The 20,749-nt window shown below is 60.3% G+C and overlaps 2 protein-coding genes across 2 annotated transcripts in view; both read left to right on the forward strand.

Annotated features, from left to right (window-relative positions):
- Nucleotides 1-5,786, forward strand: part of VOLCADRAFT_96593 (uncharacterized protein) — a gene marked incomplete at both ends in the record, with an annotated part of 10,066 nt that extends 4,280 nt beyond the window's left edge. Inside the window, 4 exons of the mRNA XM_002955578.1 lie at nt 2,141-2,251; nt 2,587-2,670; nt 3,186-3,454; nt 5,744-5,786. Coding sequence (XP_002955624.1) covers nt 2,141-2,251; nt 2,587-2,670; nt 3,186-3,454; nt 5,744-5,786 — 507 coding nt within the window. The remainder of the gene's footprint in view (nt 1-2,140; nt 2,252-2,586; nt 2,671-3,185; nt 3,455-5,743) is intronic.
- Nucleotides 5,787-8,859: 3,073 nt separating this feature from the next.
- VOLCADRAFT_66109 (uncharacterized protein) lies at nt 8,860-10,273 on the forward strand (the record flags this gene model as incomplete). The annotated part of the gene is made up of 3 exons (XM_002955579.1): nt 8,860-9,021; nt 9,258-9,315; nt 10,140-10,273. 3 exons carry the CDS (start codon nt 8,860-8,862, stop codon nt 10,271-10,273), a joined length of 354 nt encoding a protein of 117 aa, XP_002955625.1.
- Nucleotides 10,274-20,749: the final 10,476 nt, after the last annotated feature.

A 20,749-nucleotide genomic window follows, 5' to 3' on the forward strand; every position in this document is an offset into this window, starting at 1 on the left:
GATGAAGCGCACAGCCCATACCGCATGCCGAGCCTGGATGTGTTGCTGGAGGGGCAGCAGGCCAAAGCCTCCAGCCGACGGGTGGCCGGTCAAGAGATCCTTAGGCACCCCTGTCAAGCGGCGGCCGGGGTCTTCTGGGCCCTGCTGCCGGTCGACGAGGCGGGCCGTTAGGCGTTCTATTTCGTCCAGCGTACGGTTGGGGGGCGGCCCACCATGCTCCATGTGCCAGGTGACTGTCTGCATTCCGTACACCGATGCCGCTGTGGCTCGACCGAATGCTGATAGCGGGAAGCGGGAGAGCCGCTGCAGTCGCCGCTTGGCTTCCCCGAGTCTCTTCATCCAGTCGGGCTGTGGCGGGGATGGCTGGTTGTCAATCGGCAGGTTCAGGGCGGTGGCGGTGGTCACCACCTTGAGACCTCCTATTGACTCCTGCTGAGGGGCAGCTGATTGGGGCCCGGCCTGGGTTGCAGGTTGCGCCTGCTGTTGGTTTAATTGGCCAATCCACAGCAGCTCCACTTTGTCGAGATTTAGGCGTTGGCCAGACGCCCGGGCAAAGGTGTCCATGGCCTGGAGGAACGATGGTACTGAGTCTTCACCCTGCAGCGCCACTTCCGTGTCATCCGCATATTGACACGCGGTGACTGGTTGTGAGTCGGCTGGCTGTAATTTGATCCCCACGTCTTGGCTCCGGAGCCAGCATTGTAGGGCCTGAGCAACGAAGAGGTAGAGCAAGGGTGCGAGGGGGCACCCTTGCCGTACCCCTGCTTCCATGTTCACCAGCTTCGATTTGTAGCCATTCACCATCGCTCTGGCTCGCGTNTCGCTCAGCAGCAGCCGTACCCAGGCGCAGAGCTGTGGCCCTGCACCCATGGTCTCCATTGCTGCCAGGAGGAACCCACGATCCACCGTGTCATAGGCCTTGGCGAAGTCCAGGAATGCCAGGAGCCCCCGGCGGTTCTGCTTGCGAAGGAGGTGTGACAGGTGACGCAGGAATAGCACACTAGCTCCAATGAGGCGCCTAGGTAGGAAGGCTGATTGCTCGGGGGTTATGACTTGGCCAAGGGCAGGGCCTAGGCGGTTTGCCAGCACTTTGGTGAGCAGTCGGTAGTCCGAACAAAGCAGGGTGATAGGACGGTAGTTGCCAGGGAGTTTGGGGTCGCCTTTTTTGTAGATCACCGTCAGTACCCCCTCCAAGAAGCCCTTCGGCACCTGCCCCGTCAAGCCTATGGCGGTGAGCAGGCCAGCCATGGTGGTGCCAATGGCCGACCAGAATTTCCTGTAGATGTCGGCTGGGATGCCGTCCCACCCCGGGGCCTTGCCAGGCTGGCTTTTCTTAAGAGCCTTTCGTAACTCGGTGGCCGTGATGGTTCTGGATCCCAGCTGTTCATCTGCCACTGAGTTATGTATGTATGTATATATGTATGTATGTATGTATGTATGTATGTATGTATGTATGTATGTATGTATGTATGTATGTATGTATGTATGTATGTATGTATGTATGTATGTATGTATGTATGTATGTATGTATGTATGTATGTATGTATGTATGTATGTATGTATGTATGTATGTATGTATGCATTGTTCGTTCGCGTCCGGGGGGGCGGGGTGAAGGGGTGTAAGGGGATGCAGCCCCAAAATCAAAAGGCGTGTGTCGGGTGTGCGCAGGTGGGTTTTATTCCCCCGCGTGTTTTGGGGATTTTTGCACTTGCATGTTCCCCTCTGTTCCCGGGGGCCCCTAGTTTTAGTTAAGGAGTCAGTTACGGTGGTTGCATAGTGAGTTAATACAGGTGTAAATTAGTTGGGTTCGATAGGTACGTTACTTGAGGCCATGTACGGACCCGCAGGGCAGTCTCCCGCCTTTTTCCCCTCTTTCCACGACGTAGATGCCGTACAGCTGATAGCGTGGTTTCGGTTTTTCGAACTCATTTTAATCTCGTACCATTAATTAGCCGGTTCCTTGCTTACAACAACGAAGAAATGGGCGATTGGATCCGTCCTAACATCGCTTTTTTGTCCAAATACGCGACAAACAAAAGCAGCAACGACCCTTCCTTCTAAAACACACCCTTCCGTTAATTCTGTGAGATTACCTTTTGCGCAATGAATAACAATGAATTCCGTTCCGGAACCCTCCAGGGGCGGTCCCACGGAGACAGGCTGACGTCCTTTTGTTTTTGGCTGCATGGCATCGCCATGACGGACCCCGGACTGTCGATCAGTCCGCTGGCGCATCCAAGCGTTCTAGGGGTAAGCGCCAAATAACTCAGTTCAATATTTTTTAAAAATGTTAGTTTTTTATTTTTGCCGCGATGGCAGGGATGAGGGGGAGCTGGACACAGCTGTAGAAAACACAGTTCAGGAGAATAAATCAAACGGGAATATCCGTTTCTGCCACATCGCTCGTGCACCACCAAGAACTTATACGCGCCCGGCCCTTTGCTTGTTTTCGAGCCGACGGGCTTACCGTCCTTAAAATTAGTCCTCTCCACCCCTAATTCGATCAGACACCTGACCTCCTACACACGAAAACCAACCCTAAAACTCTAAACCTGTCGTATGTTTCGTATTTTCCGTACTTGCAGGGTCGTGTTATGGATTCCTTTGCTGCTAACGAGGCGTCCATGCGGGCCGTAATTGAAGGGAAGCAAATGGACACGTCCTTGTGGGTACGTTATCGGAATAGGGGGCTGTTTTAAGGAGTTAAAAAAGGTAAAAACCCAAATCAAGGCCCTCTTTCACCCTTTCGTTTTCCCCGCCCTAAAAACCCCCCACTGGCAGTTGGTACGTCGGACGTTGTAGACAGTTGCCCCCCCCTTGTTGAGTTTCCCCTCACCCCCACCAGCGAGCAATCGGACAATTCGCTTCCCTGTCCCCATGCATCCGTTTATCTTTGGTATCTGCTTTGGTATCGCCAGTGGTCGAAACTTACTCGACAATGAATTTCGCTTCGTCTTCCCCCCTCTTTCCCCCACCCCCAGCACACATACACAACCTCCTTTGGGAGGCAGATTGAGGCTTTGAGGGGGGCGTGGGGGGAATGGGAAACTAGGGTTATGAGCACGGTCGTGAAGGAGGGAGAGTAATTGATGGCTCGGCTTCAATCCCCGCAGCGCCGTACCCAGGCACACACCTCGCCCTGCCGTACAACCTCTCATGTGTACACCTGCCGTACACCCCGCAGGCCACCCTATACATGGCCGCTACCCACGTGGGCGACGGCCCGGGTTCCGCAAAGCGGGCGTGGGAGCTGGCGGAGCTGTACCCGCAGGCTCGACGGGCTGCCGTACAACAGCTTGAGCGTGCGGGTTTGTTGGGACGGGGCGGGGTGGATGTCCTTACGGCGCCGCATTCGCCGGGAGACAAGGTAGTCTGGGCTAAGGGGACTTGGATGATCAAGAAGGGTGATGTGGGCAAGGAGGTGAAGGGGAAGATGAAGGAAGGTGACGGAAGGTGAGGTAAAGGAAGGTGAAGCGGAGGAGGTGAAGGAAGGTGAGGCGAGGGTGGGCTGGAGGCAAAGAAGTCAAAGGAGGCGAGGGCGAGGGCGAGGGCGAGGGGGAAAAAAGGCGAACACAGCGATACAGGGATGTCGATAATTCCCGTTGGGGGGGGAGGAGGGGGAAGAGAGAGAAAGGGGGGTCGGTGCGGAGCAACTGGGGGTAACTGGCAGGGGGCCTAGTACAGCGTTGGGCTGTCAGAGGCAAACACCGTCCCCCGTCCCCCGTCCCCCCTTCCGGCCAAGTAGACAAAGCGGGGGTAGGGCCCCATGAGGCGTGTGGGTGTTTCGTTTTGTGCTGCATGCGTGCTGTGTGTGTATGTGTGTATATATGTGTGTATGTGTGTATGTATTGCTGTGTAATTCCTTGTCTGAGAAAGGCGGCCACTGAGTTTAGAGAGGAGTGGATCTGGATTTGGATCTGGATCTGAATCTGTGAAAGGTCATGCAGATGTCGCGTGGGTATTCGGTGACTTCTCGGGGTTTTTGTTTTGCTGGTTGGCCGGTCAGACACGCTTGCTGTACCCTTAGTTATACGCGAGAGTTAGCTGTATGTGACCGTTTGGTTGAGCCTTATATCATCGTTATATGTCATGAGAGATGTGTAGAGATAAGCGATGGAGAGATTGACACGAAATTCTCAATCTCTGTGTAAAGAGAGAGCAGGAGTTTGCTTATATTAGAAGAATTCCGTCGGCTGTGCGCAGTTGAGCTTCTCTGGGGCTATCGCGTCGCAGGCTTTTTCATTTGTGCTGTTGCTGCCAATTGCAATTCAAGATATTAACGAGCTATTACATATTTAAACATTTATTCATATATAGGTGCGCTAGCTGGTTTTATGGTGTTAGATACAATCGTTCTTGTAGTCGTTGTCCTCGTTGTTCTCCTGTGCTCGCTTTTTGGGCGAAGACCCTTCAGCCGCGAAGCGCCTTTCGGGGGCGTGAGGGTTCACTGCTGTCCGTCCGCCCAGCAGGATAGCACTCGCCTCAGCCCAGCGCTATGCATGTTTGGAAGTTGGAAGAGAGCTACGGAAGCCGTGTAACTAAGTAGCTCTGCTACGGTGTCCCTGCCTGCGTCTGCGTTAAAGCTGGAAAATTGCGGTGAAGAGGAGACGGATGCACGAGGCTCTACACCGATGCCGAATGCAGCTGTAACAGATATCTAAACAGGAGGCATGATGACAGTTTGCCAAAGGCGAAAGTCAGGCAACAACGGGACTTGCTCGATGCAAACAACTTCCGGTTCCAGAGAAGGCAAACATTGGAGGCCTCACCCGCATCTGGATCGCTTGGTCCTCGTACATCTACGAAAGGTTTGAAGACTTTGGTGGAGGAAAAGCAGACGGACAAGGAGGAAGCTCAGCCCTTTGGAGGCGACGTCGCATCTTCCGGATCTGGATGAAAACGCCAAGGGTTCCGATGGGTCAAGCGGGCTCACAAGCTCGACAGGGTTCCAGAATTCGTCAAGGTCTGGAACGAAACAGGGACGCTTGCCCTGCATATAGACAGCCGTTCACTGTCCCGGTCACACAGCTGTTTATCCCTACAAATGTCTCGCCCTCACTTCAGGGATTAAACACCTTTCTGGCAGTTGCGCTGGCTAAGCACCTTCTGGCAGTGGCATTTACTAAGCACCTCCGACAGTTCCAACTACCACATTTGAAGCATATTTCTCATAAGGAGGCAGTCTTCGCAAGGAGGGTACAAAAGGCGAAACTTTCCGGCTGTCAACGGAATAATAAGGAGAAGGGGAAGAATTTTCCGGCTGTCAACGGAATAATGGAGCTATGGCGAGGTCCCCGTGCACGTGAGAGTCATGGAACGGGGACCCCAAAACGAACGGCGCAAGGCCTCACACGGGGAACGTAAACCCTCCCCGTCAAAATCGCAACAATTTGCATTTTTGTTTGGTACTTTTTCAGCAGCTCCAAAACGTTCTGATGCTGTAAAAGCTGCAAGCTTATTAGGTGTAATGATAAACGACGGTTCAAAACGTACTCCCCGAACCGTTCCTTCTCTGTAATCCATACCCCGGTGCTGTCCTCCAGTATAAAGAAATGTTATTCAAGTATACTGGGCCGTAGTTGTGCTGTCATGTATAGCGGTATCAACAATTACTTGCCCGTAGCCCAGAAGCCATCGAAAACAAAACCTGCCCTTAAGAAGACAGAAATAGTAGCGAAGGCACAGAAAGAAACTGCGGAAAACGCCGCCACCAAAGAACATGTGCCCTTGCTCCACATGCAGCCTGATCAAGACGAAGATCCCTAGAAGAGTATTTCTATACTAATCGTATACATGATGATGTGAATGCCGTGGGTGAGGAGGATGCATCATCGGGTGAGGGTTCGGACATTGATAAGGATGATGGGCCTGACGGCCCGAACTCCCGCCAGCTAGTGACGGAGGTATAATTTAAGTTCATCCACCAAACCGTCGCATCATCGGGGCGCTAGGGTGCCTGACAGCTGCACGGGTGGGGTCTGGTGACACTCGGGCGCTGGAACCTGGGTTGGGCGATGTCGGAATCTGGACGCGCGCTTGGGGCCGTGGCCTTGTGAGGGTATTTGGGGGCTGTCCGAAAAAAGTCAGCCCGAACGCTTGACTTTGGGCCGGGGCGCTAGGGTGCCTGACAGCTGCACGGGTGGGGTCTGGTGACACTCGGGCGCTGGAACCTGGGTTGGGCGATGTCGGAATCTGGACGCGCGCTTGGGGCCGTGGCCTTGTGAGGGTATTTGGGGGCTGTCCGAAAAAAGTCAGCCCGAACGCTTGACTTTGGGCCGGGGCGCTAGGGTGCCTGACAGCTGCACGGGTGGGGTCTGGTGACACTCGGGCGCTGGAACCTGGGTTGGGCGATGTCGGAATCTGGACGCGCGCTTGGGGCCGTGGCCTTGTGAGGGTATTTGGGGGCTGTATGCAAAAAATCAGCCCGAACGGCTGCATTCCAGTTGCATTCATGATTGCCGTACTCAGCCTCAGGTGTGATCCCTGGCCAGGCCATGTGGTCAGTCAAGGTCATGCATTCCCCAACCATGCTGTTTGAAATGTTCACAGCTTCTTGTAAATAAACAGGCAACTCACCAGCGAGATGTACCTGTGGCATATCAACACTCATTTCATGCACACACACGCAGCAGGATCATCCAGTATGCACCCATTCAGTATCCCATCACTCTCCCCAAACAGGAAGTCCTAGATTAACCCTCAGTTCACTTGGTCTGATTCCTGTTAGACCCCCCACGCTGTCTCTGTAGCAAAGCCGCGAGCTTGGCGCCCCTTCCCAGGCGTTGGCTCTGGCCGCCCCTGTTCCCCCGCTGGCCACCCCCTGTTGCTTGCTCGGCCCCCTTGGTTGGCTGCTTGCCGCCCCTGGTGGGCTGCCGGCGTGTCGATCACTGATGTCCCAGACAACATTCGAGTCCTGAAGGCAGTCCACTGCGGTGGTTCGGATGCTGAACTGCTTCCGGCAGGTTCCGCATTAGTGAACGGGAACCTCCAATTCAATAGGCTGGTCCCACGTCACCACGGTGATCGGACAAGACAGTGGTTTGCCGGAGCTCTCAGCCCGGCACGTAGGGCAGGTACTGATGTCCGCTGAACGTGACCCCCGCCTGATGAAGCAGATTCTTACGTGATGTAACGGTTTTGTGGACGAACTAAAAGTATACCTCTGCCACTAGCTGGCGGGAGTTCGCGTCCTCACTGAGGATCATGGGCCTGGCAGGCCCATCATCCTCATCGGTGTCCGAACCCTCACCTGATGATGCATCCTCCTCACCCACGGCATTCACATCATCATGTATACGATTAGTATAGAAATACTCTTCTAAGGGACCTTCGTCTTGACCAGGCTGCATGTGGAGCAAGGGCACATGTTCATTGGTGGCGGCGTTTTCCGCAGTTTCTTTCTGTGCCTTCGCTACTATTTCTGGTCTTCATAAGGGCAAATTTTGTTTTCGATGGCTTCTGGGCTACGGGCAAGTAATTGTTGATACCGCTATACATGACAGCACAACTACGGCCCAGTATACTTGAATAACATTTCTTTATAGTGGAGGACAGCACCGGGGTATGGATTACAGAGAAGGAACGGTTCGGGGAGTACGTTTTGAACCTTCGTTCATCATTACACCTAATAAGCTTGCAGCTTTTACAGCATCAGAACGTTTTGGAGCTGCTGAAAAAGTACCAAACAAAAATGCAAATTGTTGCGATTTTGACGGGGAGGGTTTACGTTCCCCGTGTGAGGCCTTGCGCCGTTCGTTTTGGGGTCCCCGTTCCATGACTCTCACGTGCACGGGGACCTCGCCATAGCTCGAATAATGAGGAGAGGAAGAAGAAGTTATGAAGTTATAAGGGGAAATATAGAATAAAAAAGTGATGGATTAACGAGTCAGTTCATCAGAGGACCTCTTCCCAAGGAAGAGATCTAATGAGCCAACTCGCGGATGCTGATAGCCAACTCCAAGGGTTCTCCGACTGACTTTTATGACGGCCGTACACCGACAACTGTAACAAACGAGGCACCCTCCGCGCTGCACACGAACAAGTTTCGATATTCTCACTGTTCATCATGAAAACGGCATAGTGTCTCTGTATCCAAAGATCTCAGGGCAGTGGTAGTGGCCTCCTGGTAAGCCATCCCAATACGCAAATTCTTTGGGGTTACACGCTGACGGGTGCAACCGTCGCCACGGCAGGCAGCTTGCACTGCCTGCCGGTATTCCCTACCACCGGATCCTGTTTCCTTGCAACCTTGCGGCCAGCAAACCCTCTGACGCGGCAGCGGTAGGCATGCTTGTGACGCAGCCACTCTTGGCAGTGGCTATACTGCAAGAGGAAATCTAGGATGGATCGATGTAATCGCATGAAATCGCGATATCACTTAGGGCGCCAACCGGCATGCTCAAATGCTGAGCCGAGATTACTTATGGTTCCTATGTACCTAGAATTAGATGTCTCAGCTTTAAATTGGCATTTTTATTGAAGGCACTTCGCGCATCGCGCTTCGGCGCTTGTTTTTCGCCCAACCACCAACTGAGCTACCGGCCTGAACCCGGCTCCTTCAAACCGCTAACGGCATGCGATATGCGAAAGTCGAAACTGGCTGTTGTTGCTGGTGCTCGCTGTTATGAGCGGAGACATAGTATGTTGAAGGGGCAGCCAATACATCGTCATGCTGCAGAGGCATTCTCCACTGATTCTCGGAGTGCCGTGGCATAAAACCAATTATTAACAAGTTCTTGCACCGATTTCATGATTTAATTAACTGTTACTTTCACCTATGACATCTCAAGTTATGTGGAGGCCGTTAACCAGGAAAAATGTCCGCTGGGCAAGAGCGACAGGCATTTGGCATTCCCTTTATGATCCAAATTGTCAGCATCGATTATTACATGGCTCCTCCAATACCGCATATCGATTATTGCTTTTCGTCTCTGGAGGGGACAACAGTCGACCTTGTGCCGGTCATCCGCATCTTTGGGGCCACTCCAGCCGGACAGAAGGCCTGTATCCATGTTCACCGGGTACACAATCTCTTACGTTTGACTGAAAATAGCACAGATGTTTTCCCGCGTATGACGCGTGCGGCACCATGCTCCGGATGCTGTGCCACAAGCGGACATGGCTACGGCTTATCAAACAACCTCGCCAAGAGGATATGCTCCAGCATTTCGGTGTCTTTTGATTGCTGTTTCCTTGATTTTCAGACAGGAATCCCTACTAAACTCCCCGAAACCAAATGCACATCCCTTTTATGCAGGCCTTTCCCTACTTTTACGTTCCTTACGATGACAGCCTGCCCTCCACACCCCAAGAAGGTCAGTGAAGAAAGGAAAGGCAGAGTGATCTGGGCAATGGCCCGACCACCCTACGTCAAGCCATGCCATACCATGTCTCTTGCATCCCTGCTAAAGGTCTCCAACCCGTCCCAAAGCACGAGCTTCTGCCTGGGCGATATGTTGCAGGTCTGCCTGCAGGGTTATCGCCCCAAATCCTGTAAATACCCTCCCAGCAACCCCCATGCACCCTCCCCCCCCCACACACACACGCACGCGCGAACCTCAAATCGGCCGGCGGCATCAGGTCGCACCGCCCTTTTTTTTCTCTTCGAGTTATTAATCCCAGTTATTAGTAAGTTCCTCCTTATAAGAATACATCATCGTCATCCGTCCATCCTCCGCTAAGACACGGCACGCAGCAGTACTGACCCTGGCTGCCGGTGACCCCACCACCACTCTTTTCAAAACACAGTAACGGCCACAAACCGATTGCGCCGCCCCCGGTGCCCCCCGATGCCCCCCGATGTCAGCCAGCCAGCCCGTCGCTGTCTGGAACCCCCGGGCCAGCTGACCCTTCTGAGTTTTACTTTTTGCATCATCATCATCATCATCATCATTATCCCGTCATCATATGATTCGCTCTACTCATTCCCCGTTTTCCCGCTAACCCACCCACCCACTCGCTTTTACACAACGTGGCCGCCCCCACCACCCAGCCGCCATCTGCCTGCGCCGTATGGCTCTGGCCATCGAGGCGGCCGTCAAGGCGAGTGCGATGCCGGGCCTGTACCAGCAGCAGCAGCAGCAGCAGCAGCAGCAGCCCGGCGGTGGAGGCGGAGGTAATGGCGGCGGTAATGGCGGAGGTAACGGCGGAGGTAATGGTGGCAGCTCAGCCTCCAAGCAGCGGCAAGTGGTTCACGCATTGCAGCTGGTTCGCGGCAAGCCCTTCTATGGTTACCTCATGGACGAGCAGCTGTATATCAAGGTCGTACTGTGAGTGCCGTACATTGGTTGGCGCGGGGCGGGAGTTGGGACATGAGGAAAGGACCCGGAGGGGAGCTTTCTTGGTGGCGGTGGTGGCCGTGTATGTGTTTATATATGTGTATGCATGTGTACGTATGTGTACGTATGTGTATGTACGTGTATGTGTATGTATGTGTGTAAGAGAGAGAGAGAGAGAGAGAGAGGGGAGGGAAGGCACGGGTGCCTTGGTCCAGCGCCCAGTAGTACGGCAGGACAGATCAGACCCCGGTGTGTTCCCGACCTCCCCTAACACGCAACGGCGTGTAGCAGCTACTGCCGCTACTGCAAATACCACTGCCGCTATTTCCGCGCTATCGACAGCCCTCTCCACACCCCGCTGCTCGTTTCCCTAATCCCCTCCTGCTTCTAGACGTGACAACTTTGCTCCCCGCACACAACTCCCCCCTCTCTCCCTTCCCTCCCCCTGCTACTGCCACTGCTATTGCCACTGCTATTGCCACTGCTATTGCCACTGCTATTGCTGCTGCTATTGCTGCTGCTATTGCCACTCGCCACTGCTACTGCCAGCTACAACCCGCAGGACGTTTCCCGTGTTGCCCAGCTGCTGGCGGGGGGAGCCATATTGGGTCTGAGGCTACAGCCCCACGAGAGCCACCTGCCCTTCCTCCTGCAGTTCAAGGTTGGGAGCAGCGGCAGGGGGGCCAGGGGGGGTGGGGGGAGCCGGGGGGGTTGGGGGGTGGCTGATACAGGGCGCAAAACATCAGCCCCCGCGGGGGTTGTAGAGGTTTAGGTGACCGGGATACTTGTGCAACGGTATTAACGGTCGTCGGTGGGTCGATCGTTGGAGGATCGGGCATTGGAGGATTGGATGTGGGGATGCGTTTGCTCGGCCGGCCGGTGCCGGGCGGTGCAGCCGCCGACGGTGCTGCTGCCATAGTCGCTGGAGGTCCACCAGTTCCCACAGTGCACCGCCACTGCAACACCACCACATATGACCACTATCACCATTAAGGGAACCTCGACCTGTGTTGATGTAACAGCTAACACACGGCCCGCATGCTACTTGTCACTGGGCCCCGTGGGGGAACCCCTCCCCCCCTTTCAACACTTGCTTGCTTGCGCGTCAGATTGACTTCAACCTGCTCGGAATGGGCGTGATAAGGCTCGATCGGGTGATCTTCCGCGGGGATCTGCCCGCACGGGCGCGGCCGCCGGCGCCGGGCTGGGAGTTTCTGCACAGCACGTATGTACTGGGAGGGGGAGCAGAAGCGGAGGAGGGGGAGGAGGAGGAGGAGCCACAGCATGGGAAGCTAGGGGCTCGGGAGCGGGAGGGACATGCCGCCCGGGATACCCCCGGCGGCGCTAGCACCGGCAGGTGGTGGGGTACGGCACCGCGTGGCAGCAGCGACGGCGGCAGTGGAACGGAAGCGCTGGCGGCGGCGGCGGCGGTGGAGACGCCGCCGGACCGACGGGCGATGGCGGCGGCGGCTGCCGCCGCCGCCGCCGTCAATACCTTTGCGGCGGTCGCGGGTGGGTCTCAAGGCGGCGTTAGCGCAGCAGCCGCCGCCGCCGCCGCCAGTCAGGCAACCCCTGGTGAAGGCTGCGTTAGCGGCGGCGGTCAGGGTCCGGCGGGCAGTTTGGGTAGCTCTCTGCGCCAGGAGCTTCAGCGGCGGGTGGAGGGCATGTTGTGGACCCGTCACACCACCCCAAGTGACTGGACCTGGGCGGGGGTGGTGCTGCCCAGCCGCGTAAGGTGGGATGCGGGGAAGGCACGCGGAGAGGGCATTGCGTGGGGGCTAGGTGAAGATGGGGGTGGGGTATGTGAGGCTGATGTCGCACGTCTCTTTCTCTTCTATGACTTGGCGCTGTACTTTTGGCGCTGTTCTTTGCAATCATACCTACCGCGCTGCGCCATGCAAACATGCAAACATGCAAACATGCTGCCCTCCTAGAGCACTGGATGCTGCAGCCCCCGTCTATGCTGTATGACGTCTCGCTGCTTTACCACGTGCGTGGGGGCGTACCAGCTCCTTTCCAGGCCGTCCCAAAACTCGCACCTTTCTCACCCAGAATTTTGAAGCTATAATTAAATATTAAATTATAAATTCGTAAAAGGAGTTGTTCACACAGTTGTTAATTAGTGTATTTTATACGTTTCACATGAATAAATATTTATCCCTACCGTCTCCCAGGCCGCCCGACCGTCAGACTACGTGTCTACTGGAGGCTGATGCTGTGGTGCACGACATCGCCAACCGCCGTGAGGTACGGCATGTCGTACTAGTACGGAAGCGCCGTACATAGCGCGTGAGGCCGGTCCTGAGCTCCGAAGATATGGTCTACGGGGGCCGCTCCCTGTTCGTACATATTTTTTCATGTACATCATGCCCGCGTGGCGGCTGTGAGTGAAGTGTGAACAGGCAGGGCCACGCTCTTTGGAGACGTCCGTTTACGTTCGTCAGCGCCAACCCGTGGCCATGTATCTGAAGTCGTATGATTCCATTCCCCCAGCCCGACCCATCGCGCGATCGGCATACATTGGCAGTCGGCTCCTTCGCTTCTTGCGGATAACTCCTCTACGTCCCCCCCACCTTCATCGGCAGTTTGCAAATTTGGAAACGTCGTGTCGGCTGCTGTTTTCCCGTCTTAGGGTTTTGCAGGTGACTCCATTCCCCCTCTCTCCCTTCCCTCCACCCTCCCCTCTCTCCCCCCGTATCTGCTTCATTCCCCAGTGGTTCCTCTTAGTCCCCGCTGCCCTATTTTTCTCTTCCCCCCCTCCCCCCCTTACACTCTTGCCCTGGCAGCAGCTTCAGTCGTTCGTGGCCGTCTCCCCCCCCCCCTTTTCCCCCTGTGTCAGGCTGTCCGCACCACACTGGAGGCCGCCAGCCCCTCCCAGCAGCTGCTGGCCAGTCTGGTGCCCATGTGGGAGGAGGAGCGGGAGCGGGGCGGCGGGGTGCTGCCGGAGAAACCCGCCTCACCACCACGGAGTCCGAGACCGCTGTGTACGGCGGTGGAGGCAGTGAGGGCGGAATACCGGGTACGTGTATTGGTGGGGATGGTGGGGGTTGGGGGCCGGGGAGGGGAGGGGAGGGAAGGGGAGGAGGTGTGTGTGTGTATATACGTGTTGGTAAAACACAAGCCGGTTCCCCCGGGCATGCGTGCCTGTCCTCCTTAATTCCCCCGCCGTACCGTACAGGCTGTGGCCGAGCACCATGCACAGCTGCTGAACGAGCGACGGCGGCGCGAGGAGCAGGAAGCCGCGGCCGCCGCCGCTGCCGCCATTGTCCCCTCTTCCGCCGTGGGGGGCGACGGCGGCAGCGCCGTCGCGCGGTGTGCAGCGGCATCCGCGGAGGTGGAGGTGGCGGCAGTAGCAGCAGCAGAAACAGCCTTACCTTTGCTGAACGGGGCCATGGCCGCATCTGGCAGTCGCCCTGACTTGGCGGGGGTGGCCCCAGTGGGCGAGGCCGGGAAAGGCGGCGCCGCTGCCACCACCGCCGCCGCCGCCGCTGCCACCACCAGCCCGTCTCGTCTTCGGCACTTCCCTGGCCACCTGGCGGCCGGGGCAGCTCCAGGGGAAGGCGCAGGGACAGGGACAGGGACGGTGATGCTCAGCGGAGCGAATGGGGAGGTTTCTCCCGGCTTAGCGCATCAACGACAACAACAGCAGGAGCAACAGCAACAGCAGCAGCAGAAACAGCAGCAACAGCAGGAGCAGCAACAGCAGGAGCAGCAGCGGCCTCAGACGTTGCCAATCGGCAAACCCACGTCAGGTCCAGATGCTAGGGAGCGGCCGTCAGGTTCCCGAGGAGCTGAGGGAGGAGGACCGCTCCTGGGGGGCCCAGCGCCAGGGGGCAGTATCCTAGACACTGGCAGCGGCGGCGGCGGCGCCGTCGCCGTCGCCGTCACGCCGCGGGCGGCTCCCTTCAGGGGTCTCGGCGCCGCCGCCAGCCAAGGACAAGAAGCCGGCGGCGGTGGTGGTCCAGGGGCAGAGCGGGGCATGGAAGCCCTGACGCCAGTTCTGATGACGCCGTACAGCACACCCGTGGTGAACGACGACGGTGGCGGCGGCGGCGGCGGACCAACCCTGACACCAGTCCTTATGACGCCGTACGACACGCCTGTCATTGGCCGTGACGGCAGAGGCGACAGCGGTGGCGGCCGCGCTGCTGCCTCACGTGTTGCCCATGCCCACGCCACGCTGAACGCATCGCAGACCCCGCGTCCGTCGCAGCCGCCGACGACGACGCCGGCGGCGGTGCCGCCGCCGCCGTCAGGAGCTCCTGGCAGTAGCCTCCGCGTCCCGCGCGCGGAGCTGCTCCGGGCATCGCAAGCCGCCAACCTGACGGTGTTCACAGGCCCCGCCGGCAGCGGCAGCGCCGGCGGCACATCACAGGGCGACACCTGCGCCGCCGCACAGGCGGCTGGTATGACCCGTGGGTCCCAGCAGGTGTACGGCTCCAGCCAGGTGCTTCCTTTCAGCTCGCAGGGAGTGCCGCCAGGAAAACAGGACCCGATGGGTCAGCGGCTATATGGCCCGATCCTGAATAGGCAATCGTTGTACGGAACGCCGCCGCCGCCGCCGCCGCCACTGCCTTCGCGACCGCCTGGTCTGCCCCGACCATCGAAGCCAGCGGCGGCAACGGTGGTGACGGCGCTGGCTTATCCAACCGGTGATTTGTTGTTACCGCCTAGCTTGTCTCCTTCGGTGACGCCTCCGTTTCTGACGCCGCCGGCGCCGCAGTCGCAGTCGCAAGCAGCGGCGGCGGCGGCGACTGGAGAGACACGTGGGGGTGGGTGCGGAGGTTCTCGCGGCGACGCCAGGCTGTACGGCGATGGTACCGCGGCCGTGATGTCTGTGGACTTCGTGGCGTCGCAGCTACATCCGACGCCGGCGACGGGATTAGCGGCACGTCGTACAAGATCCCGGTCATTGAGTCAACAGGCAGTAGCACCGCTGCTCGGAGCGGGTCCTGCCGCCGCCGCCGCCGCCGCCCCGTCAGCTTGGAGAGGCTTAGCGACGGCGCTGTTCGCGACACCTTCATCGCAGCAACAGACGCTGCTATCCCCTGCGACGGCGCTTCCTGACAGGCTCCATACCATGATGCCGTACATGGCGACAGATGCAAGTACGCCGCTGCCTCCGCCGCCACCAGCGGCGGCAGCGGGCTCCGGCTGGCAAGGCCTGAGTGCCGAGGCCTTGGCCCTTGACCTCAGCTCCACGGCTCCTGACGGGAATGCTGGGGCCGGCGGCGATGGTGAGAGCGGCGGCGGCTTGGATCCAGGTTCCGATTTGGATTCCTATCCAGATCTGGATCTGGACCTTGCGCAGTTGGTGGATACGCAGGCGCTGGATCGCGTGGAGCAGGCGCGACGGCAGCGGCGACGGCGACGGCGCCAGGAGCGGCAGCAGCGGCGGCGGCGGCTCACCGAGGCGTTGGAGCGAACCGCGTCACAGCTACAGCTGCTGCTGCCGTTACGAACAGGCGACGGCGACGCAGTGGCCTCTTCATTGAGCGAGCCGGGAGCAGGGCCGGCAGCGGCGGCGGCGGCGGCGCCTGCGGCAGTAGTACGAGATCCACAGCCGGTGGCGCAAAGGTCCTTGGAGGCGCTGCTGCTGTCTCAGCAGCTCATGGATTTGGGTTCTGTCGACGGAAGCGGCAATATCAGCGATGGCGGCGGCGGCAGCAGTAGCGGGGAAAGCGACTTGCAAAGCGTTAGCGCCGCCGCCGCCAGCGGCGGCGAAGAGGAGGATGGGGAAGGAGGCGATGGGGAGGATGAGTGGGTGCACGAGCCGCCAGCAGCGGCAGGGTCCCGGCGCGTCCACGTGGTCGGGGATGGCCGCAGCGGCAGCGGTGGCGGCGGCGGCGGCGGGTCCGACGGCGAAGAGGCGGGTGAGGACCTGGGGTCTATGTACGACCCGTTGTTGGATCTCGCAGCGGAAATGGAGGCGGCGGTGGCGGCGATGGATGAAGATGAAGCAGAGGGCGACGCGGTCGGCGATATGGATGTGTTTGACGGTGGTGATGAGGGTGGTGGCGACGGGAAAGGAAACGGTGGTGGCGGCGGCGGCGGCGACGACGGCGCGGGAGATGACACTGGCGCTGACGATGACGACGGCGACGGCGAATTTTCCTCGCAGCCACATTTGGATGCGCAGCTTCCGAAGCGTCCCACCGTGGATATTGAGGACTTAGCCCCGAAGCCTTTTCATCACAGCGGCGGCCGCGATGGCGGACGAGGCCGCGGCGGCAGCGGTGCCGTACATGCAGCGCAGTATGCAGCTGCAGGTACCCGCGACGGAGCTGGAGCGGCCGCAGCCGCGGCGGCGGCGGATTTCGTGATCCCAGAACCTCATGTTGTTGGGCTTGACAACACGGATATCGATAACCTTGACGCCGGCGACGGCGGCGGCAGCGGTGGCGGCGGAGCTGCCAATGGAGCTGACGGCGGCGGCAGCGTTGAAGCGTGCGGCGGCAGGGAGGCCGTCGCACAAGCCAGCAGCACACCTGCAGTTGCGGCATTACGTGGTATCTATGGAGAGCGGGGAGCTGTTGCATGTGGGGATGCTGTGGCTGTAGCACCCGTCCCAGCCGCCACGGCCAGGGAAGTGGCTGCAGCCCTCACTGGTGCTGTAGCCGTTGCGCCGCCGCCGCCGCTCTCAGGTGGTGACGGACGTGAAGGCGCTACTGCGGACGAGCATGATCCTATAACGGATGAAGACTCCGACGGAGAGTTCGCCCTGTACGGCGTCTCCCGTACTCCTAAACGGCGTCGTACTGACGTTGGCACAGGCGGTACCTGGCGAACGGGTGCTAACGTCACGCCGCCGTCACCGCCGCCGCCGCCGTCGCTTCATCGTCGTGCAGAGGCACTTGCATTGGGCGGCGTCGACGCGCGGTCCAGCCCCGGCGGCAGCGCCGCCGGCAGCGGCGGCGATAGCCGCCGCCGATTGCCGCAGCATCAAGACCCGCTTGCAGTACACTCGCAGTACACTCCGCATACACCGTACGCCACACAGGTTGCCGGCTCGCCGGCGTCACGCCAGACTCCCAGGACCCAACCTTTGCCGTTGTCGCCTTCGAACGCGGCGCGCTTGGCGCCTCCCTTGCCGCCGCGTGCTGCTGATGGTGCTGCTGCTGCTACTGCCCCTGCCGCTGCAGCTACTGCAACGGCTGCTGTGGCGTTCGCATCGGATGCACCCGAGCTCACTGCGCTACCTGAGCCCGGCATCGTCGGGGGGCCCAGCCCGGGGCAGTTCCCCTCACCCCGCTTGGAAACGGCCTGGGAGAGGTATCTAAGGAACCAGGACACGCACACACACCACGGTCAGCGTGGTAACCTACACCAAGCGCCACTGCAGCTGCCGCCGCAGGGGCTGCTGCTGCAGCTGCCGCCGCCGCCGCCGCTGGACTCCTCGCCGCCTCGGTTGCTCGGGGCGGGGGGCGGGGGGAATCGGGTGGAGGAGAGGGGGCAGCAGGAGCGGGAGCAGGGAATGGAGCAGGAAGGGGAGCAGGAGGGGGAGGGCGGGGTGACTCCGTGGGTACGGAACCTTTTTGGGGGCGCTGCGCAGATACCCCAGTACGACGGAGGGCAGGACGCCGACGTCGACAATGAGACGTACAGCAACAGCAACGGTGGAGGCGCCCGCCGCGCCGCGGCGGCGGGGTCTGCAGTCGCTAATGCTCGTACCGCTGTTGGGCTCAGGGGCCGCCAGCGGGGAGCCGCCGCTGGTGCCGCTGGCGCCGGCCGTACATGTCCAGGTGGGGCCTGCGGCGGAGGTGCTGTAGGGCCGCCGATGCGGCGGGTGGTTTCGGGGCTCTTCCGCCCTGGCGGTCGCGCGGCCAGCCAGCCTGTACCGCACACCGCCGCCGGCAGCGCTGGGATGGACGCCGCCGACAGCGCGATAGGAGCCGACGTCATCGCCTCAGCACACGTTGACGTCAGCTCCAAGACAGGGTTGGCGTACAGCAGCAGCCAGAACGCCGCCAGGCTACGTGGCGTGAGTGGCGGCATGGAGGGAAGGAGTGGTGTGGCTGCGGCGAAGGGGAGTTCTAGGGACGGCGGCGGCAAAGGGAGGGCACTAGGTGGCGGTCGGTATGGAGGTGGCAGTAGCAACGGCGCTGGCAGTAGCAGCGGCGTTGTTGTTGTTGGCGGTGGTTGTGATCAGCCCTATGCGGCGGCGGCGGCGGCAGCGACGGTGGAGCCGCTTTTGTTGCCGCCGGACAGCCCGGCGGCGGTGGTCGCGGGACCCAGCGGCGCCTCCAACGCGGCAACGGCGGCGGCGGCGCCGCCGCCGGCCCCCGCCGGCAGTTTCCTCCCGTCCTCCCCGTTATGGGCGGTGCTTTTCGATCAAGATAATGGTGACGAGACCGACGAAGAGGACGACGGTGGCTGCGACGGCGTTGACATTGCCACCAACGGTGATGACGACGGCGGCGATGACAGTGATGATGAAGACGAAAGGGTCTCGGACACGCGCCCAGGTGGCGGAGGTGGTCGTTATGAGGTTAGTCGAGGAGGTGATGGCAGCCATCACCTTGGCAGCGGTGACGGAAGCCCTGATGGCGACGGCGACGACAGCGACGTCAGTGACGACGGCGCTGGCGGCGACGAATGCCATGACGGGACCGCCAGTGGCGGCGGCGACGCGGAAACCGAACGTTCACCCCTGCCGGCGTTTATCCTGCCGCCGCCGTTGTCGCCGCCTCCGTCTGCGTCGCCGCCGCCTCCGCCACCGTCACCGGCGGCAGCTACGCAGGGGTCGGATGCCGCCGCCGCCGTGGCTGCGCTCGCCGCCGCTGGCATCCATGTCACCGCAGCAGCACCCGTAGCAGCACCCGCGGCCCCACCAGGGGCTCAATTTGTTGCTACAACCGCCCCGGAGGCTGTGGCTGTAGCAGCGAACCCCACGATGCCAGCGTCAGGCGCAACCGTTGCGGCGCTGGCGACATCCGCGCCGGGGAATGAAGGACCGGCAGAAGGTGACGGGAAGCGCGAAGCGGCGGCGGCGGCGGCGGGGGCGGCGGGGGCGATGGCGGGGCCGGCTGCGGAGGGTCGAGGGATGGCGTTTACGGCAGATGCAGCGGCGGAGGCGCAGTGGACAACTGCCCAGCAGGACGCTGCTGGGGGGAGTACTCCCCCGCTTGCGCCGCGGAAGGAACTGGAAACGGGTCGCGCTACAGGTGCAGTGCTGGTACAGCATGCCGCCACCGTCTCCGCCTCCACTGGCCCATACGTTCGGGGCGAGGCTGTAGCTGACATGACAACAGCCGTCACTCCGAGCGGCAAGTCAACCGTTGACGGGCGCGGGGCCGGTAGCCCGGGGGCAGCAGCCGCCGCCGTCGCCGCCGCCGCGGCTGTTAATGCCAACAAGGCTGCTGACGCCGACGCCGTCCATATTTGCAGTACCGGCGGCAGCGGCGGCGGCGGCGGCGGTGGTGACCCATCGCCTTTCTCCCCGCAATGTGGTCAGCACACGCCAGTGAACCATGGGTCAGCGGACTCTTCTCGGGCCGCCTCCCCTGGAGCTGTAAAGGCGCCGGCGGCAAGTGCCCAGAGGGGCTCCCCAGAGGGTGGAATGGGAGGAGGGATGAGACGGCTACGGGAAGCAGCAGCGGCAGTAGCAGTAGCGGCGGCGGCGGAGCCGCCAGGGCTGCAGCCGCCTGCGCCATCTGGAGGCGGGACCGATGTTGATGGCGTTGCCGTACGGACGCCGGGCAGTACCGTTGCAGCTGCTGGCGCCGCCAGCTCTCGAGCAGTCTGCACGCCAGCGATGGCGGCGGCGGCGGCCGCAGCGCTGGCGGCGACCGTTAGGAAGCGAATCGACAGTACCGTAGATGGGGGCGGCGGCGGTGGCGGCGGCAGGGACCAGCATGGTCTCGGCCGCCGCACCGGCGGCGCCGCAGCCGCGCTAACGGCAGCTGCCGGTGGTGGAAATACGGCACCCTTGCCGATGGCAGCGGAGCCGAATGCGGTGAATGGTGACGGCGGCGGCGGCGGTGGCGGCGGTGGCGGCGGTGGCGACAGCAGCGGGGAGGACGTGGAAAGGCGAAGCGGGTGGCGGGCCAAGCGACGGCGCAGCGACAGCGATAGCGATGGCAGTGGAGGAAGCGGCAATGGCGATAGCGGTAATGGCCGCGGCCGCGGCGGCGGCGGCGGCAGTGGTGATGGAGGCGACGCCTGGCGTAACGACGACGGCGACGACGACGACGAGCCGGATGGGGACAGCCCAGGGGAGATGCGAGCACGTCTCTTTTGTTTGCGGCCCAAGGGTCGGCCGCCGCCGCCAGCGGCGCTTCTCGACGACGCGGAGTGGTACAACAGGCAACTACTGCCAATCGTACACACGGTACGGCGGTTTCTCCCTTTTATAAAACGGAACATCTGGTGCCGCCGGCCCCAGGCCATCCATTCACAGTCACCCTCTCACTCCTGCGGGGGGGTTCCCGCGTCTGCCACCCGCCGTGCACACGCAACGCGCGTATACCCC

Source organism: Volvox carteri (assembly GCF_000143455.1).
Source record: "Volvox carteri f. nagariensis unplaced genomic scaffold VOLCAscaffold_53, whole genome shotgun sequence".
Classification (NCBI taxonomy): Eukaryota; Viridiplantae; Chlorophyta; class Chlorophyceae; order Chlamydomonadales; family Volvocaceae; genus Volvox; species Volvox carteri.